The sequence below is a fragment of the Pteropus alecto genome, unplaced genomic scaffold (assembly GCF_000325575.1).
Source record: "Pteropus alecto unplaced genomic scaffold, ASM32557v1 scaffold287, whole genome shotgun sequence".
In the NCBI taxonomy this organism is placed as follows: Eukaryota; Metazoa; Chordata; class Mammalia; order Chiroptera; family Pteropodidae; genus Pteropus; species Pteropus alecto.
The window spans coordinates 606446-623383 of NW_006439718.1; the positions used below are offsets into that span (position 1 = coordinate 606446).

Genomic DNA, 16938 nt, shown 5'->3' on the forward strand with positions numbered 1-16938 from the left:
CCTTTAAAAAATGCCACTTGAGAACTTTCTATATCTATAAGGTATTTGATATCATTACTCACATACAGTGGACAAGAAAGAACAGAGAAATATAAGCAATTTAAATATGAGCTGCAGCTTTTGCACAAATTGCATAGTATCTTACTCCACATCTTGGACCTATTCAGACACATAGCAATAACAATGGTAAGACCAACACCAACAACTCATATTTGCTGAATGCTTATTATGTGCCAGGCACAATGGTAAGCACATTATCTGCACTGTATCATTTATTCCTTACAATAACCCTGTGGAGTGGATATTATTATATTCATTTTATAGATGAGGAAACAGATCCTGGGAGAGAGTTAATAATTTGCTGAAGTTCTCAGGGGTGGTAAGTGGTGGAGCAGGACTCACACTCAAGTCAACTGACCCCATAGGCCACACCAAAAAATGGATATGCCAAGGACAAAGAGACAAAATCAGAAGCACAGGAGATTCATCTGAGGCATGCCTAGCCTTCTGACTTCAAGCTTAATCATGGTGATTATTAATACACATAGTGGCACATTCTAGAGAGAGATGGTGATGGCAAGGTCTCAGGTCAGAGAGGATTAGGGGTTTGAAGGATGACTTTGCATGGAGGTTGAGGGTAAAGGAAGAAAGGACTATCACCTAGGGCAAGGGGACTCATGGAAGGTAGCAGAGGAGTGAAAGCACCAGTGGGCTCCAGGCAAGGCTGTCCCCAGCAAGAAGCCAGAGAGCATCAGGGCACTGAGGAAGAAGCCCTGTTAACAACACAGGGGCCACATGATAAGGTCAGGGAATAAGATCACAGATGTCACACACTTAGCATCAGGCGCTCAGCACAAAGCGGGGGCTGGTGGGGCTGATAGATGGTGTGTTATGATTATTAGGCCTCAGCTTAGTGGGGTTTGACTGGCTAGACAAGCAGTGAAGGAAGAGTTGATTGGTAGGTAGGAGAGCCAAGAGTTGATAACCTTTCAAGAATGGAAGAAAGCATTGCAAAGAATGTCCCAAAGCCGCTGACTGATGTGCCAGGAAGAATGGATGGTTTCTGTCCACTGGCTTACAGCATAACTGTGGCACCAGGGAAGTAGCTGATGAATGTCTGAATTGGTCTGTATGGCACTTGTTGTAGTCTAGGTTAGTTACAGTGTTTCAAGGGCACAAGAGCCACCCAGAACCAAGGCCCATGAGGGAAAGGGAAACGGAACCAGGGCAAGATCCTAGGCAGCCCACTGCAGAGATGCGGAATCTCACAGCCACATGCTCATGCAAGGGCAAGAGCAGCCCTAAAGCCCTACCGCCCACCTGAAGGAGCTGAAAAAAGTCCTCTGGGCCCTGCTCTTCAGTGCTGACAGATCTTGCCTAATATAGTCCTGAAATTATGCACTTATGAAAACATGATTTTTCTCTCTCCCCAGGGAACTAAATATAACTATAAAGTTATATGTACATTGAGACAATTCACAAAAGAATAACTAATACACATTTGGAAAATGTTTAACTTCTCAATAATCAAAGAAACACCAAATGAAAAGTCAGTGAAAAATCATTTTTACCTATCAAATGGACAAAGATAAACATGATAATATCTATTTAGGCAAAGATGCAGTGAAATAAGCAGGATGATACTGGGCATGGGACTAGCACTGAAGAAAATAGCAAGGATCTTAAAAATGCCCCAGCCTTTGTACTCAAAAATTATACTTCCAAGATCTAGCTTTAAGGTATTACGGAGTACAGAAAAAATTCTCTTTCAATGATGTTTATTGCAATATTACTTAGAATACTGAAGAATGAAAAGCAAGTTCAAATCAAAACAGAGGAATGACACTAATCATCCGTTCGTTCAAAAAAAAAAAAACCTGCTTTGACTACTTCCCTCTTGATATACCTCTGTTCTATGCTGGAAGTATGAAAGTAGTGGGACACTGTCCCTTTCCTGCAGACTGAAAGCAGACAGATGCACAAATAAAAGGGGCACAGTATTACAGGTGAAAAGATGGAGTCTGCACAAAAAAAAAAAATGGGAGTGTACACCTGGGAAGGGAATAAGGGTGAACTTTAAAGGAGGCTGTCCTTGAACTCATTCTTGAAGAATTGGGCTTATCTTGGTGTTCTGAGTCTGGAAGAGGACAGGAACGGTTTTGCAGGTTGAGCACAATGGCCATGCTGAGCACAAAGGCCCCAGACCTGGGACATCTTTGTGTGTTCAGCAGTCTGCAAGCCAGCCTGCAGTGTAACTGGAGAGCAAGAGTGGAGGAGTCGCAGCAGGAACTAAATCAGAGTTGGAGCCAGATGGGAAGAGTCTGATATGCTATCCTAAAAAGTCTGGGCTTCTCCATATAGACAGCAGAGAGACACTGGAAAATTTTCAGTTTAGAAGAGCATGATTAGATTGGTCCTTTTGTCACTTTGAAAGCAGAGAGTAAGATGAGTTTGGGGAGACACAACTCCCAGCAGCAAACCCATTTGAAAGCACATGGTGACAGGTGGGGTGGGAAGAGAGGGTGCAGGTCCAGACCCTGTCAGTTTCTTGCAAGGTGGGTAGGTGGTCTCAGATGAACAAGGCACAGATTATGGTAGAGGGATATGTGTGGGAAGATGAGGTCAACTGTGGACATATACTGTGTTTGAGGACTATATAGGGCCATCAGATGAAGATGTTAGGTTCTCAGCTGAATGCAATCTTTGAAAATGGTATCTGTAAGGAGAGTTTCTAATATGAAAAAAATTTTTAAAAGACAAAGAAAAATTTTTAATTTTTCTCAGAAGACATACAAATGTCCACCAAGTACATGAAAAGATGTTCAACATCACTAATCATCAGGGAAATGTTAATCAAAGCTACAATGAAATATTAGCTCACATGTGTTAGAATGGCTATTATCAAAAAGACAAAAGATAACAAGAACATGAGAATGTGAACAAAAGGGAGCCCCTGTGCCCTATTGATGGGACTGTAAATTGGTATAGCAACTATGGAAAAAAGCATGGAATTTACTCAAAAAGTTAAAAAAAGAATTACCATATAATTCAGAAATTCACTTCTGGGTATATACCCAAAGGAAATAAAAACAGGCTATCAAAGAAATAGCTGCACTCCCATGTTCACTGCAGGATTATTCACAATAACTAAGATATGAAAACAACCTAAATATCCATCAACAGATGAATGAAAACAGAAAATATGGTTATATACACAATGGAATATTAGCCATAAAAAAAGAAAATCTTGACATTTGAGACAATATAGATGTAACTTGAGGGCATTATGCTAAGTGAAAAAAATCAGGCAGAGAAAGACAAATACTGTATGTTCTCATTTATATGTGGAATTTAAAGAAGCTAAACTCATAGATATATAGTGCAGAATGATGGCTGCCAGGGATGGGGGGTGGATAAAATGGGGAGATGCTGGTCAAGAATACAACAGCTACGAGATGAATAAGTCGAATCAGTTTTGGGGATCTAATGTACAATGTGGTGACTATAATTAACAGTAGCACTTTATATACTTGAAAGTTGTTAAGAGAGTAGCTCTTAGAGGGAGGGAAAAAAATGGCGTAGATGATGGAGATTCTGTTCATTCCTCTGGCGACCAAATCAAGTTGTGATGAAAATGAGGAGCAAGCAGCAAGGAAAAATTACCTGGGATCTAGATGAACAAGCCATACAACTAGGGAGAAATACGAGAAATCATCCTGCAACGGCAGAAGGTGGGATGGGGCGAAGACTTGGCGCTGCCTGGTCTCCAGTGGCTCAGTGAGACGGAGGCTGCAGCAGCAGCAGAAGCCCCTTAAAGGGACTGCGTCCACGAACAAATTTCTGCGGCGAGGGACCTGTTTGCCCTGAGTTACAGTGCTGATTTGGCTGCGGGCAGGGGGCACCAGGGACTAACAGGGAGACATTGTATGAGTGAGGGCCAAGGCGAGACTTGCTCTGTATCCTTTGTTCCCTGTTGAGCCCTCCCCCATCCCAGTGCGCTGACACAGCTGTGTCATCATCAACTGGATAACAGAGGTCGCTCAGCCCAGAGGATTCCCTGAAACCCTGCCTTCCCCAACTTGCAGCCCCATCCAAGCCATATCCAGGTATATCCTCAGCAAGTCAGGTGCTCCTTGCTGAGCAGCACCTGGACTCATACTGGAAGCAGCTGGCCTCAGATTCTGGTGTGACCATTTGAGGCAACTATAAGCAGAGCATCTGTGGATCGCTTGCTGAATCTTAACAGGTGGCCCTGGAGGAGTGGAAGCTTGGGCTAAATTTGGTCTACAGCTAAACTCCTCTCAGGACTGTGCCACTGAACATCTACTTCACAAATCCACACTAATAAGACCAGGAGACTTAGGAGGTTTGCTTAGTACATAAAAACAGACACAAAAAGGCAGACAAATCAGAAGACAAAGAAGTAGAAACCATATGAGAGAACAGAACAGAGATCCAGAAATAATGGAGTCAAGTAATCAATCTAACAGATGCAGAGTTCAAAACACTGGTTACAAAGATGCTCAATGAAATTTTGGGAAGTGTAGAGAACTTCAACAAAGAGAATAAAACATAAAAATAAAAATGGAACTTATAAAAGGGAACCAGTCTGAAATGGAGAACATATTATCAGAGATGAGAAGTATATTAAATGGAATAAACAAAGTGAATAAAGAAAAGGATCAAATGCCCTATCTAAAGGATGGGAAAGCCAAGGACATGCAATCAGAATGGCAAGAGATAAAATGCCAAGACTATAAAAATAATTTAAGGAGAATATGGGACACTATTAAGGCTCAAAATATCCATCTGATCGGCATAATTGAAGAAAATCAAGATGATGAACAGCTGTTTGAAGAAATAATGATGGAAAACTTTCCTAATCTGGTGAAGCAAATGGACATAGAACCCCAGGAAGCTCAGAGAATTCTAAAAATCAGGGATCCAAAGAGGTCCTCACCAAGACACATCATAATTAAAATGCCGAAGGTTAAATACAAAGAAAGAATATTAAAAAGCAGCAAGAGAAAGATAGTTACCTATAAGAGAACACCCATAAGATTGACAGCTGATTTCTCAAAAGAAACTGTGCAGGACAGAAGGGCTTGGCAAAAACTATTCGACAGGATGAAGACCCAAGATCTACATCCAAGAATACTTTATCCAGCAAAGCTATCATTTAGAGTTGAAGGACATGATAAAGAGCTTCCCGGAAAAAAATAAGCTAAAGGAATTTATCAGTATTACAGGAAATGTTGGAGGGACTTCTTTAAGAAGAAAAAACATATATCAAAAACAGGAATAAAAATGGTAACAACTACATTCCTATCAATATATATCTTAAATGGAAAAGAATTAAGTAATCCAACCAAAAGATAGAGTGACTGGAAGGATAAGAAAACAAGAACTCTACATATGCTGCCTACGAAAGACTCACTTCAGGTTAAAAGACACACAGAGACTAAAAAGAAACCGATGGAAAAGATATTGCCTTGATGGACCTAGAAGTTATTTAAGTCAGACAGAGAAAGATAAACACTATATGATTTCACTTAAATGCAGAATCTAAGGAATAAAAGGAACAAACTAATCAAAAACAGGCTCACAAATATAGTGGACAATTTGGTGACGGACAGAGGGGAGGGGAGTTTGGGGGGCTGGGAGAATAAGGTGAAGAGTTAAAGAAGTACAAATTAGTAGCTCATGGACGGTCACAGGGATAGGGAGCATGGCATAGGGAATGCAGTTAGCATTAATACATTGGCTAGGTGAAGGGTCAGGGGAGGGAGGGAGCAATTGGAGGGATTGTTTTATGAAATATATAGATGTCTAACCAATGTACTGTATACTTGAAACTAATTAAAATAAGTAAATGTTGAAAAAGAGAGAGTAGCTCTTAAATATTATCACCACAAAAAAACATTATGTGAGGGAATGGAGGTGTTAACTACCTCGTTGTGGTAATGATTTTGCAATATGTACATGTATCAAGTCATCACAGTGTACACCTTAAACTTAACGTATTTTATGTCAGTAATACTTGAATAAAGCTAGAGGAAAATAAAATAAAATAGCTTCGACCCAGACCAAAAAGAAAGAGAGACAGACAGAGAGACAGAGAGAGAGAAAAAGAGAGACAGAGAGACAGAGAGATGGTCTAAAATAATCCTTTTAATAAAAATATTAGGTTTCTGAAAAACTCCTAAGATATAGAATTTGCAGCTTGAGAAAACAGTATATTGTGAGCAAAATAGGTTTAGAAGGACAAGTGAGCCCATAGAATCTTTATAAATATTTTATGTTCACTGATAGCAGGCAATAAAAGCAATACTGATGATGTTTCACATTGTATCTCAGCAATAGCAGGTAAGATATAATTAATTTGCATTAATTATCTGCAGCTCCCTGGAAACACCCCGGAATGGCCACACCATGATTTCAATTAAATATTTATATATTTTTTGGTTTTGCTGCAAATAATATGCCATCTTTATTTAATGTTTGATTCCATATCTAAAGTCTCAACAATTTTGTTTTCCAGTTGATCCCTTATCCCAGGACCCCAGGACCCAATGAAACAGCTCCCATGTGAATTGGCTGGCACTGAACAAAATCTCCACAAGCAGGAGCTGCCATTACTACTCACGCTAAGCAATGAATGCTGGATGTGAAGCTAGAAACATCACACACTCTAAACACTCTAAACTACTAGCACAGTTCAAACCTATCAGATGGCCAGTGTGCTCAGTTGAGGACACCAAGGCTCAAAGAGAGTGTCTATAGTCACACAACTATTAAGTGGCATTGTCCTGAGTCTCTTGGACTCCAGAAGTGACATTCCAAGCCAGGATTCTCAAACTTTTATGTACATCTGAATCACCTGGGTTCTTTTTCAAATGCAGATTCTAATTCTAGATCTGAGGTGGGGGCCTGAGGTTCTGTAATGCTAGCAAGCTCCCAAGTGATGTGCATGCAAAGACCACTCTATCAATATGAAGGGTGAAACCTCTATATTATATCTCTCCCTTTTATAACTGGATAAAATAATAACAATTAGAGATCAACAGCCAATATGGTGTATCCAGCACTCAAATCCATATCTCTTCAGATTGAGGACACAGTGTCTACTCACCAGATGCAACTCGGGGAGCATTCATCTGAGCATTAAAGCTATGCTGGGCAGAGCAGAGGCCCAGTAAATATTTACAAGTCTTAGCCGAATCTGTGACAAACGTGTGCTTTTTCCCAGTGATGCTGCTTGTGATGGTAAACTTCTTTCGCTAAAGGAAGCAAACATAAACTTTAATATATTGCTCATCTTTACCAATTAAAGCACTACTGTCCAGAGAGTAACAAATATTGGGCTTCAGTTCAATATCAAGTTTCTAGATATTGAAGTATTTGGCACACGTTGTCAGACTATGGCACAATATTTTATCTCACATTGATAGTAAGAGGAAAATCCCTCGTATTTTTTCTTCATTCACAAATCAAATGTTTATCAGGCAATTGCTATCTGCTAAATAGTGTGCTAGGTGAAAATATGAAATGAGTCAGGTACACCTTTGGCCCTCAGCAAAAAAGTGATCATAATCCTCAGCGTGCATTCTAAAGACCATTAAATATAAAAATAGTTTTCATTGTACAAACAAAATCTGAGCTAGCAGGGCTATAGAGAAGATAAAAGCATCATATGTATTCTCATATTTTTTGCTATTATGAGCCAGGCTCTATTCAAAGTGCTTTCTGGGTATTAATTCATTTCCTCCTCAAAGCTACAGAATGAGAGAAGTCTTAATATTATTCTTATGCTGAAAATGAGGGAACAGACTACCAGTTGTCAGAATGCAGCAGAGATTGAGGTCACATCAACAAGAAACACTTCCCACATTTATACCTTCAAGGCCCACATACAAAGTGATATTTGTACATCTTACTAGGATAAACTGGAAAGAATGATCTATACGGGGTTATCTATATGGATATTTGTGGAATAAATTCATAACTTTTTGCAGTATCTAATTCTAATAAGAACAGTAAAACACAAATAGGTAACATTAAATATAAATTTACATACAACTTCCAAATTAAATCTGTATTCTAGATATTCTAGACATTTTCTTAAGAAACTTGAGCTTGAGCCTATAAAGATAACTTTATACATATAGGGTTTATGCTTGAAAGGACTCCCTGAAACTCCTAATCCTCTTTAATGCTGATCTCTTTTAATTCATGTTTGTTGCCTTTTTTAAGAAACCCATGCACACAAGCCAGATACTAACAAAAGGCAGATTACACTACACTGCTTTTCTTTTTAGAAACTCCTTTTTCCCATTAGCCTAATTTTAGACAATTTGAGCATTCTCTAATATTCTTTTCTTTTATTGACCAGTGCAATATTGAACCTTCTTATACTAACGTGAATGGTTTTGAATTCAATTGAATTATATCTAGTACTTTTTAAATAATGCATTGTCTCAAACACTCATAGGTGCTGCCCTACTAGACTTAATAATTCTTCCTTAATATTAAATTATAATAATGCCTAAACTCCGCTAGTGGATCATTTTATCCACACTTTCCAAAGTTGAATATTTGCCTAGAATCCACCTACTTTGTCAGTATACATTCATATGCTTTCATACAGTCTTGACAATTTCATATTAAGTTCACTCAGGTATTGAAAATTTTTAGATAAGCCATTTAAAAAAATGTAATAGCTATTCTTTAACAAATCTGAAAAGAATCATTGTCACATATATATGTGTTTACACATGCATGCATACAAACATACCCCAATCTTTCTTTTCTTTTATAAACTCTCAGTAAAACTCTCTTTTGGGACATCAATCTTCTAAGGTATTAAACACCAGCAAGAATATAATTCTGATCCCATTTCTTAGCATAAAGCTAAAAAACAGTCTTGACTGTAGTGGTTCAGATTTTTTTTTCCATCTTGATAACATCATTTAATGGAAAATTCATATCTGTAGGCAAATTTTCATATGGATGAGCTGCTCTGTGAATGAGATGTTGTATAACTTGAATCTCAGGGTTTTCAGCACAAACATGGGGAACTTATTTACACCCCTGTGGTTGCAGCACAAGCATATTTGGTGCTTCTGTAATGTCATAATTGTTTCAAAGCATTTGTTACAGTTTCAAATATTTCATCCCCAGCAGTTTTATTGCTGTTGCTGCTTGCTCACACTTTAGTTTGCTTGGTTGCTTTGATATGTCTTTGCAGAGCAATGATATTCTTCCAGGCAGAGGCAGATTTGCCATGAAGCTAATGAAGCTGAAGCTCCAGGGCCCTCACTTGCATAGGCCACTTCCTGGGAGGGAACTTGGCAGTGTCTTCACATTTTAATTTGGAAAATAAGATGCTTTAACCACAATCAGTTAACACCACTGACTCTTCTTTCCACTCCAGCTCATTCACACTTTTCTCACCATTGGTGGTGGAACATGGTATAGACACAGAGCCCACTAAGGAAAAACTGAGATGGGAATACATTCAATGTAGATTTAGTGGGATTTATTTGCGTGATTTGCAGTCTCTTCCACAATAATTTCTTGCCACTCATCCCAGAATACTCCTTCCATTGGGCCAATTCATCCAAGTCTCAGCCTAACGATATTGGGCCAGTAGCCATGTGCCCCACCATACTCAGGACCAGAAGTATGTGGGGTAAGTGCTGGAGGGGAACAGACTTGAAGTATACAAAGCCAGAGGCCAGTCTACAGAAAATTTTTTCAATTGTCAAAAATGAAAAACTGTAATTTAGTTCTTAAAACACCCAATCAAATAGAAGTTCTATCCTATCACGGATATACTTTATATAACTGTATATACTACGTTATCAATACACCACACAATATTTTTCTTTTCTTGATGGGAATCACATGAAAAATTTATTAGATTTCTTGGGTTTGTAGCACAGAAACCTGTCACAGCACTACAAAGAGTAAATATGTCTCTGTGCAAAGCTGCTTGTTTTATGCATCAATAATAGAAACAATCTTTAATCAACCATGCTAGAAGAAAGACTAAATCATATTTCTATTTCCTCTAGGGAAAATGATGTCACAAAAATGTCACCATATAAAAACATAATAAGAGTGTATGCCAACAAAAATTTGAAAAGATAAAAAGAATTGTTTATCAGAGAGTTAATAAAAATATTTTTTCTTTTCTCATTCTAAATGAATATCCACTTTCATACTCTAGTTTGTATTTGGAAATTTGTATTGTTTTTCTGGAAGAGAGCCCTATAAAGCCTGTATTCTCCACTACTTTTCTCTTCAGACATTTTAGCTATTGCTAATAACTAAGAACAGTTACTAATGTGGGTATGTTCATCATTCTACAGCTAACACTTTCTCAATTGAATAATCTTCTGAATTGGTGTCGTCTCTCACAGACAGGCTGCCAATACATCTACAAATAATATTCTTTGAAAAGGGCATTTTTCTATTTCCTTTGCTACTTTCCTGCAGGCTGGCAAGATAAATAATCTGAAATTGTTTAAAGCATTTTGCCTTCCGCTATTAATTAAGGAAATTTCAAACCAGCTTCCTGAGCTCATTCTCCTATTGTTCACAGAGTTCCACATTTTGTGTTTGCAGAAGCATGAAAAGTTCAAGTCATTTTCTGTATAAGGTGCCTGTTTTGTGGCAAGCAGCTGGTGGCATTACTTCATGTGATGACTTTACCATAAAAAAATACATTCATGCTGAGAAAGAGAATGGTCATCAGGTCATGGAAATCCTAATTAGTGGCAAGGTTTTCTTAAGCTATGAAGTTGTCATATGAACCTGATGACTTTCCAGCTTTAATCAAGAAATCATCCTTGGTTGCGGGGAAAGTAAATATCTGTAAAAATTAAACCAACTTAAATATATTTATTTAAGGGATTGTTAAACTTCACGACTTCAAAAATTCTATTTTTCAAAATTACTTTTTTAGGTTATCTGTATTTTTACAAATGTTTTAAAACAAATTACATTGAAAATTTTGAACAATTAAACATGAGTTAAAGTAAATAGGAAATGCAATAGTATTGAATTAATTCAATAATTAAATTCTTCAAATAATCTTTCGATTGTATTAAAGTAATTCAAGTCATTAAAATTCTGAAAAATTCCCAAATATAAATATCATTTATCTTTAGATAAGTCAAAATTTTGGAGGAAAAAGTTAGTTTCATGGTAGTATAAAGTCAGTTCCCTGAGCACAATTAAATTATGCTCAGCTATTTATTTACTTGTAGATGTAAACTTTTTTTCCTAAAGACAAATGATAATTTATTATAAAATTGTATCGAGAATCGTACTTTAGCTATATTTTAACTTCAACGGTCAAGATAGAAGACACAAAAGAAACATTGAGAAAATAAATAAAACCAATTACATTCTACTTAGGAAACTAAGATCAGATAATGATAATAAAAACAGCAATCTCATCAGTAGGAAAAATTAAAAACCATAAGAAAAAAATAAGCAGAAAGAAAAACTGAATTTTTCATGAGCCACAAGGTGAAGAACTTCATGATTTATAATGAAATCATTGCTAAAGTTATGGCACACTGACTGGGATGACCCACAGGACAGGCAGTCTGATTAAGTATCTAGCACTCTCTGCTGTGGGGGTACACACAATGTTTTTTGGTGTCAAATTTATTGTAACTAAATTCAAGGAAGTATAAAGACTCATGGGAATGGTGTTCAAATACAATTTTAAATGTTGTACATTTAATAACATTGTTTTTTTTTTTTTAGACTTTTAAACTTTCAATGGGTATCAAAAGTTTGCAGTCACCAGTGTCCTGTAGCACAGCAGTCCCCAACCTTTTGGCACCAGGGACTGATGCTCTTATGAGAATCTAATGCCTGATGAACTGAGGTGGAGCTGAGGCAGTAATGCTAGTGCTGCTGCAAATGCAGATGAAGCTTCCCTCACTTGCCAGCCACTCACCTCCTGCTGTGCAGCCTGCTTCCTAACAGGCCATGGACCAGTACCAATCCTCAGCCTAGGGGTTGGGGACCTCTGCTGTAGCACACCTGTGGCCCATGGGAGACAGGCCAGGTACCTCAACAAATTGCATGCAAAGGGAAAATTAAAACACAAGGGAAATGTTTCAAAATCTTTTTGGTCTCCACTACACCTGCAGTAAGCCCTCCTCTCCCATCTCCCACTTCCAACCTTGCTATCAAGATCAGTGGATTCCCCAAATTAAATAAAATTTACCCAGAGGGAAAGTATAGCCTTTTAGGCTGGTGGTTGTCCATGGGAGTATGGGAGACTGAATGACAGACAGTAGGGAAGACATGGCCTTCTGAGGACTCTCAAATCCCCTGGAAGACTTCTTCCAAATATGCCGTAGTACATCCAAATACAGGCAAGCTGGCAGGCTGTGATTTTATCTGGTCAAGAGAGGATTACATGACCCATTGCTCCTTTAAAGAGACAACAGATCAAAGGAAAATGAAGTATGGGTCATTTTTCAACAGAGCTACACTCACATAAGTTGAAATCTTCCCAATTTCTCTCCACTGAAATCGTAAAGTTGCAATTCTGCTGTTGTTTTTCACTTCATATATTATGACACCCTTGGCACAGATCCCCAAGGCCATTTCCCCTTCTGGCCTTGTCTTCTCTGGGAGAACTTGATAAACTAGCACACCATATTCTGGGAGCTGCTGAGTGACCTGGAGCAAGAAAAAAGCTAGTTTAGAAGAGACAGGCACACTGGTCTAAATAAAGAGCTTCAAACCATTCCATGAAAAACAGCTTAACAGATGTTCTTTAAAAAAAAAGAAAGAAAGAAAAGAATAGAATTGCCAATAAGCTTAGGAAACACTGAACTAAACAGGTCTCCTTACTACAGAATTTCTCTGCACCTCTGATATGGTAGCATTTTTCTATTTTCTTTTTTTAATTCAAGGAATCTTTTCCTTATGGAGTACCTAAAACAACACCTGGAATACAGTTATTATGAAAATGGTACAATAGCATAATAATATTCTAGATAAATTTATAAAATTCAGACTCTTCTGGGTCCATCTCATGGTAATGGATTCCTTTTCTCAATTGTGTTAACCAAAGGTAATTGCAATATTATCTGGTCCAACTCCTTCATTTTACATATGGGAAAATCAAGGCCCAGGCACAGTAAGCAGGTGGTTAGCATCACAGTTCAAGCAAGATGAGGCATCGACATCCTGCTGGGAAAATGACCAACAACTGGTATCCCTTATCATGTGGCAGTGCTTCAGTGAGCCCAAGATCTGTCCTCAGTTTAAATTTACCAGATAAGGAGACTAAATTTTTTCAGAGGCATTAGGGTCATTCAAAGTTGGGACTGTATCAGGCCAACCAAATTCTCAAGAGACTGGAGTTAAACCTAATACAAATGTTTTTAGTCACATATCTAGCTTGTTTCTACCATCCTCACCTTGACCTGAACAACTCCAGTCCTCGTCAGAAGGTTGATGCACCTGGACTCATGGCAGGGACATCTTAATCCAGGCATTGGAAAACCTCTCAGAAGAGTTTCATTAGTTAGATAAGATTTCCCATCTCTTCCTCACAGCAGAGAGCACTATATCCTGTCCAACATCTCTCACTCCCAGGCAGGATCACAAAATAGGGTCAAATTATGGCTTTCAAGAGTTCCTTTCTCAGGGCCCTTGCCAACATCTCTCCTTCTGTTGATGAATACTTTCCGCAGATAGGTTCTACTGCCTATGTAGAGCCAACAGCTCTTCACATAATCTTGATTAAGTTTCTGGACCCTGAGCATCCTTCTTTTAACTTTGGAGAGACCCTGCCATTATCGTCATTGTCATCATCATCACCATCAGCAAAAACAATATTTACTGAGCACTTATATGGAAATGTACAATGACCAGATAAGTCATGTGCTTGAGTTGTGACAAAGCAGGACCACCCCAAAACAATTAGGTAAATTCTTTTAAAGTATTTGATATATTTATAAAAAAAAAAAATAAGACATTAGTTTTTGTTAGAATAAAGATGACTTTTAGGCTTGTGCACATTTTTTAACTGTTCAGTATTAATTTTTAATTTTATTTTGAATTACATAGAGAGGGTTAGGATATTGAAGTACTTGGAGTAATAAAATTGTTAAAATGATAGAGCTCCATTTTAAGCATTTCTCAAACATTATTTCATTTAATCTTCATAACAGATTTGTAAGAAAGAGCTGTAGCTGTCTCTTTTTAAATGAGAAAATGGAGGTACAGAAGGATTAATTACTCTGCCAAAGTTCCCACTGGGAACCGAGAATGGAAATATAAGTCTATTTGCTTCTGAGTTTTCAACTCTTAACTCAAGTACAGAGTTTCAATAATGTCTGGAAACCTAGAAGAATGTATATAAGGTTATCAAAGCATCTTCAATCTGTAAAAAACTAAGCAACATTGTCTATGTCTCCATGCTCTGCTAGGAAATCTGTGGCGCCTCTTCTGTTCCCTTCTGTGTTGCTATTACTGATTGTACTCTCAGAGGGTCACTTTATCTCCATATGCTTAGGGCCATCTCACTATTTTTTCTTCTCCCTACAATGGGCAGCGAAGTTGAGACTTGACCCAGGCTGTCTGCCAGCCCATGCAGCACCCTTGCTATACTGAAAACTGTTGGAACAAATAGATTGTTTACAAATATTATCAAGAGATTCATAATTCATACACTTTGATCTTATAATTCTACTCCTGGGAATTTGTCCTAAAAGAAATATGCTACATAATCAATACAAACCCTTCTCATAGAAATGTTCAGTGTAGATCTGCAAGATTGGGTTGGTGGTGGGACTGGCTCCCAGAGGTCAATGATTTTCTAAAGGCAATACTGCCTTTAAAGAGATTATCAACAGGTTTAACAGAGGATATTACAAAGCATTCATAATTATCTGGGAAATGCACATGTTATAAAGCTAAGTAGTGGGAAATACAGGATACAACCAGGATAATTTCAACAGAAAAAAATGTTTTAGTAGCATATCACAGCCCCTAGTTACGCGGGAAAATGGTTCCATGGTTGAGGAACTTCGGAAAACACGGAGTTAACTGTGGATGCATTGTTCTCAGATTAATATGCCAATGTAGTTAGTTGTGAATCTTCCAGGCAGAGTATGTTATTCAGTGTTACCCGGACTGGACTTCTGCCAAGTCTCCTTCTAGTGAGATATGAACTAGCAGAATTAGTCATCAATGAACCAGAGGCCAACAGGCGCCATCTGATCATGGAAAAGGAGCCATGTGGCTGTTTATGGAGCAACTGGGCTCTGAAAATGGGATCTGAGAATTCAGAGCCCTCTGCACAAATACAGCCTAGTAGAAGGGACAAGAAATGTACAGAAATGACTGTAACACATAGAGTGTCAGCATATTTAAATGTTTGAAATGTTCATAATTTTCAACCCTGTAATTCCAATCACGAGTTTCTACTCCTAAGGAATTAAGCAGAAGTGCAGCTAAAGACCTATGTAGAAAAAGTGCTAATCTGAGTATTGTTTAAAATCATCCCATATTTAAAACAATTTATGTGCCGGAATATAAAAAAAAAAATTAGCATATACCATGTGTTGATTTAAAATAAAGTTTTAAAATTTTAGTGAGATTGGATTATAAAAATATACAAAACTGCGTATATAATGTAAACCCAATTTTAAATATATATGCATATATACCTTTGAATACCCAGAACAAAAAGAGAAGAATGAATACACCCAAATGTAACTATGCTGTCTCTATGGGGCAGAATCAGGAGCAAATGACTGCTTTTATAATCATGGGGGAAAGGACTTTGTTTAACAAACACTGACTCTAGTGAGAAGGATCATAATACGCTCTGGGGGTCACCAAGCCTTCTAGGTCATGTCTCTATATTTGAGGGGGAGGGGACAACATAGTAATAGCAAGCCAATCAAGGAGAATCTCAAGAGCCAGTTCCTTGAAACTAGTAAGATAGCATGCAAATAAAATCAAATCTATTCATGGTTTTGCTTATAAGATGATGGCTTCCTTTACAATTATTTTTCATCCTTCAACCAGGAGAGAGAGGGGCACAGTGAACCTGGCCCACAAAGCCAGGCCTGGGCCAAGGTCAGTGAGCATCGTCAGTCCTGCAGGGGCCTCCACAGGCCTGAGTCCTCAGCCTCTCCACTGGTTCTCTGTTTCTGTGGCCACTCATCATCAGATGTGTGCTGATGTCTTTGCAGTCCCCACCTGTCCCTTGGGACTGCTGCATCCTCTTCACAAGGAACATGCACAAAGCCTGGATTCAGGAATTCATTGAACACCTTTCTGCCAGGACTTCTCAAATGAAACATTTGTAGGTTTATACCACGTTGGGTGTTACAGACAGTTCTGCTAAGTGACCCACCAAAAAGAAAACGCAAGACCTCACCTTGGCAGTTCTGTTTTCTAATGCCTGTCTCTATTAAAGGCAAAAAGCAAAAACAAAACAACAACCAGTCTATCTGTCTTGGGAGACTTTTGAGAGAGAAATGAATAAATCCCAGAACTTCCTTTTGAAACTGCTCCCAACTCTAAAGTCTCAGCCAGATATCCTGCCCCAGGAAAGCCGGGGGGCCCCCCTCCCATGCGCCCCCTAGCTCCAGCTCCAGGGACAGAGCAGTCACCCTCTATAACCCTGATATAGAATAACCAGTTATTGTTATTGTTCTCATAGGGCAGTTATCACAGTGTTACATGCCTCTGGGTACCCGTCTGTCCTCCCTGGAGACGTGGGACTCCCCAAGGGCAGGGCCTCCATCTCTATCTCCACTGCCCACAATGCCTGGATCATAGCAGGTATAGGTTGTGGAGTCAGCAAGCCTATTCATTATAGGCTCTATGTGTGTCCACAGACATAGGGGGCTGAAATGTTACTGCTTTTGCTGGAAGGCAAAG

The 16938-nt window shown here is 38.4% G+C and overlaps 1 protein-coding gene across 1 annotated transcript in view; it reads right to left on the reverse strand.

Annotated features, from left to right (window-relative positions):
* FRMPD2 (FERM and PDZ domain containing 2) overlaps nt 1-16938 on the reverse strand; it is an 84737-nt gene that overhangs the window by 33792 nt on the left and 34007 nt on the right. Inside the window, exons 13-14 of the mRNA XM_006916946.1 lie at nt 12526-12711; nt 7133-7280 (exon numbers count right to left, since the gene is read on the reverse strand). Of these exons, the coding sequence (XP_006917008.1) occupies nt 7133-7280; nt 12526-12711 (334 nt within the window). The remainder of the gene's footprint in view (nt 1-7132; nt 7281-12525; nt 12712-16938) is intronic.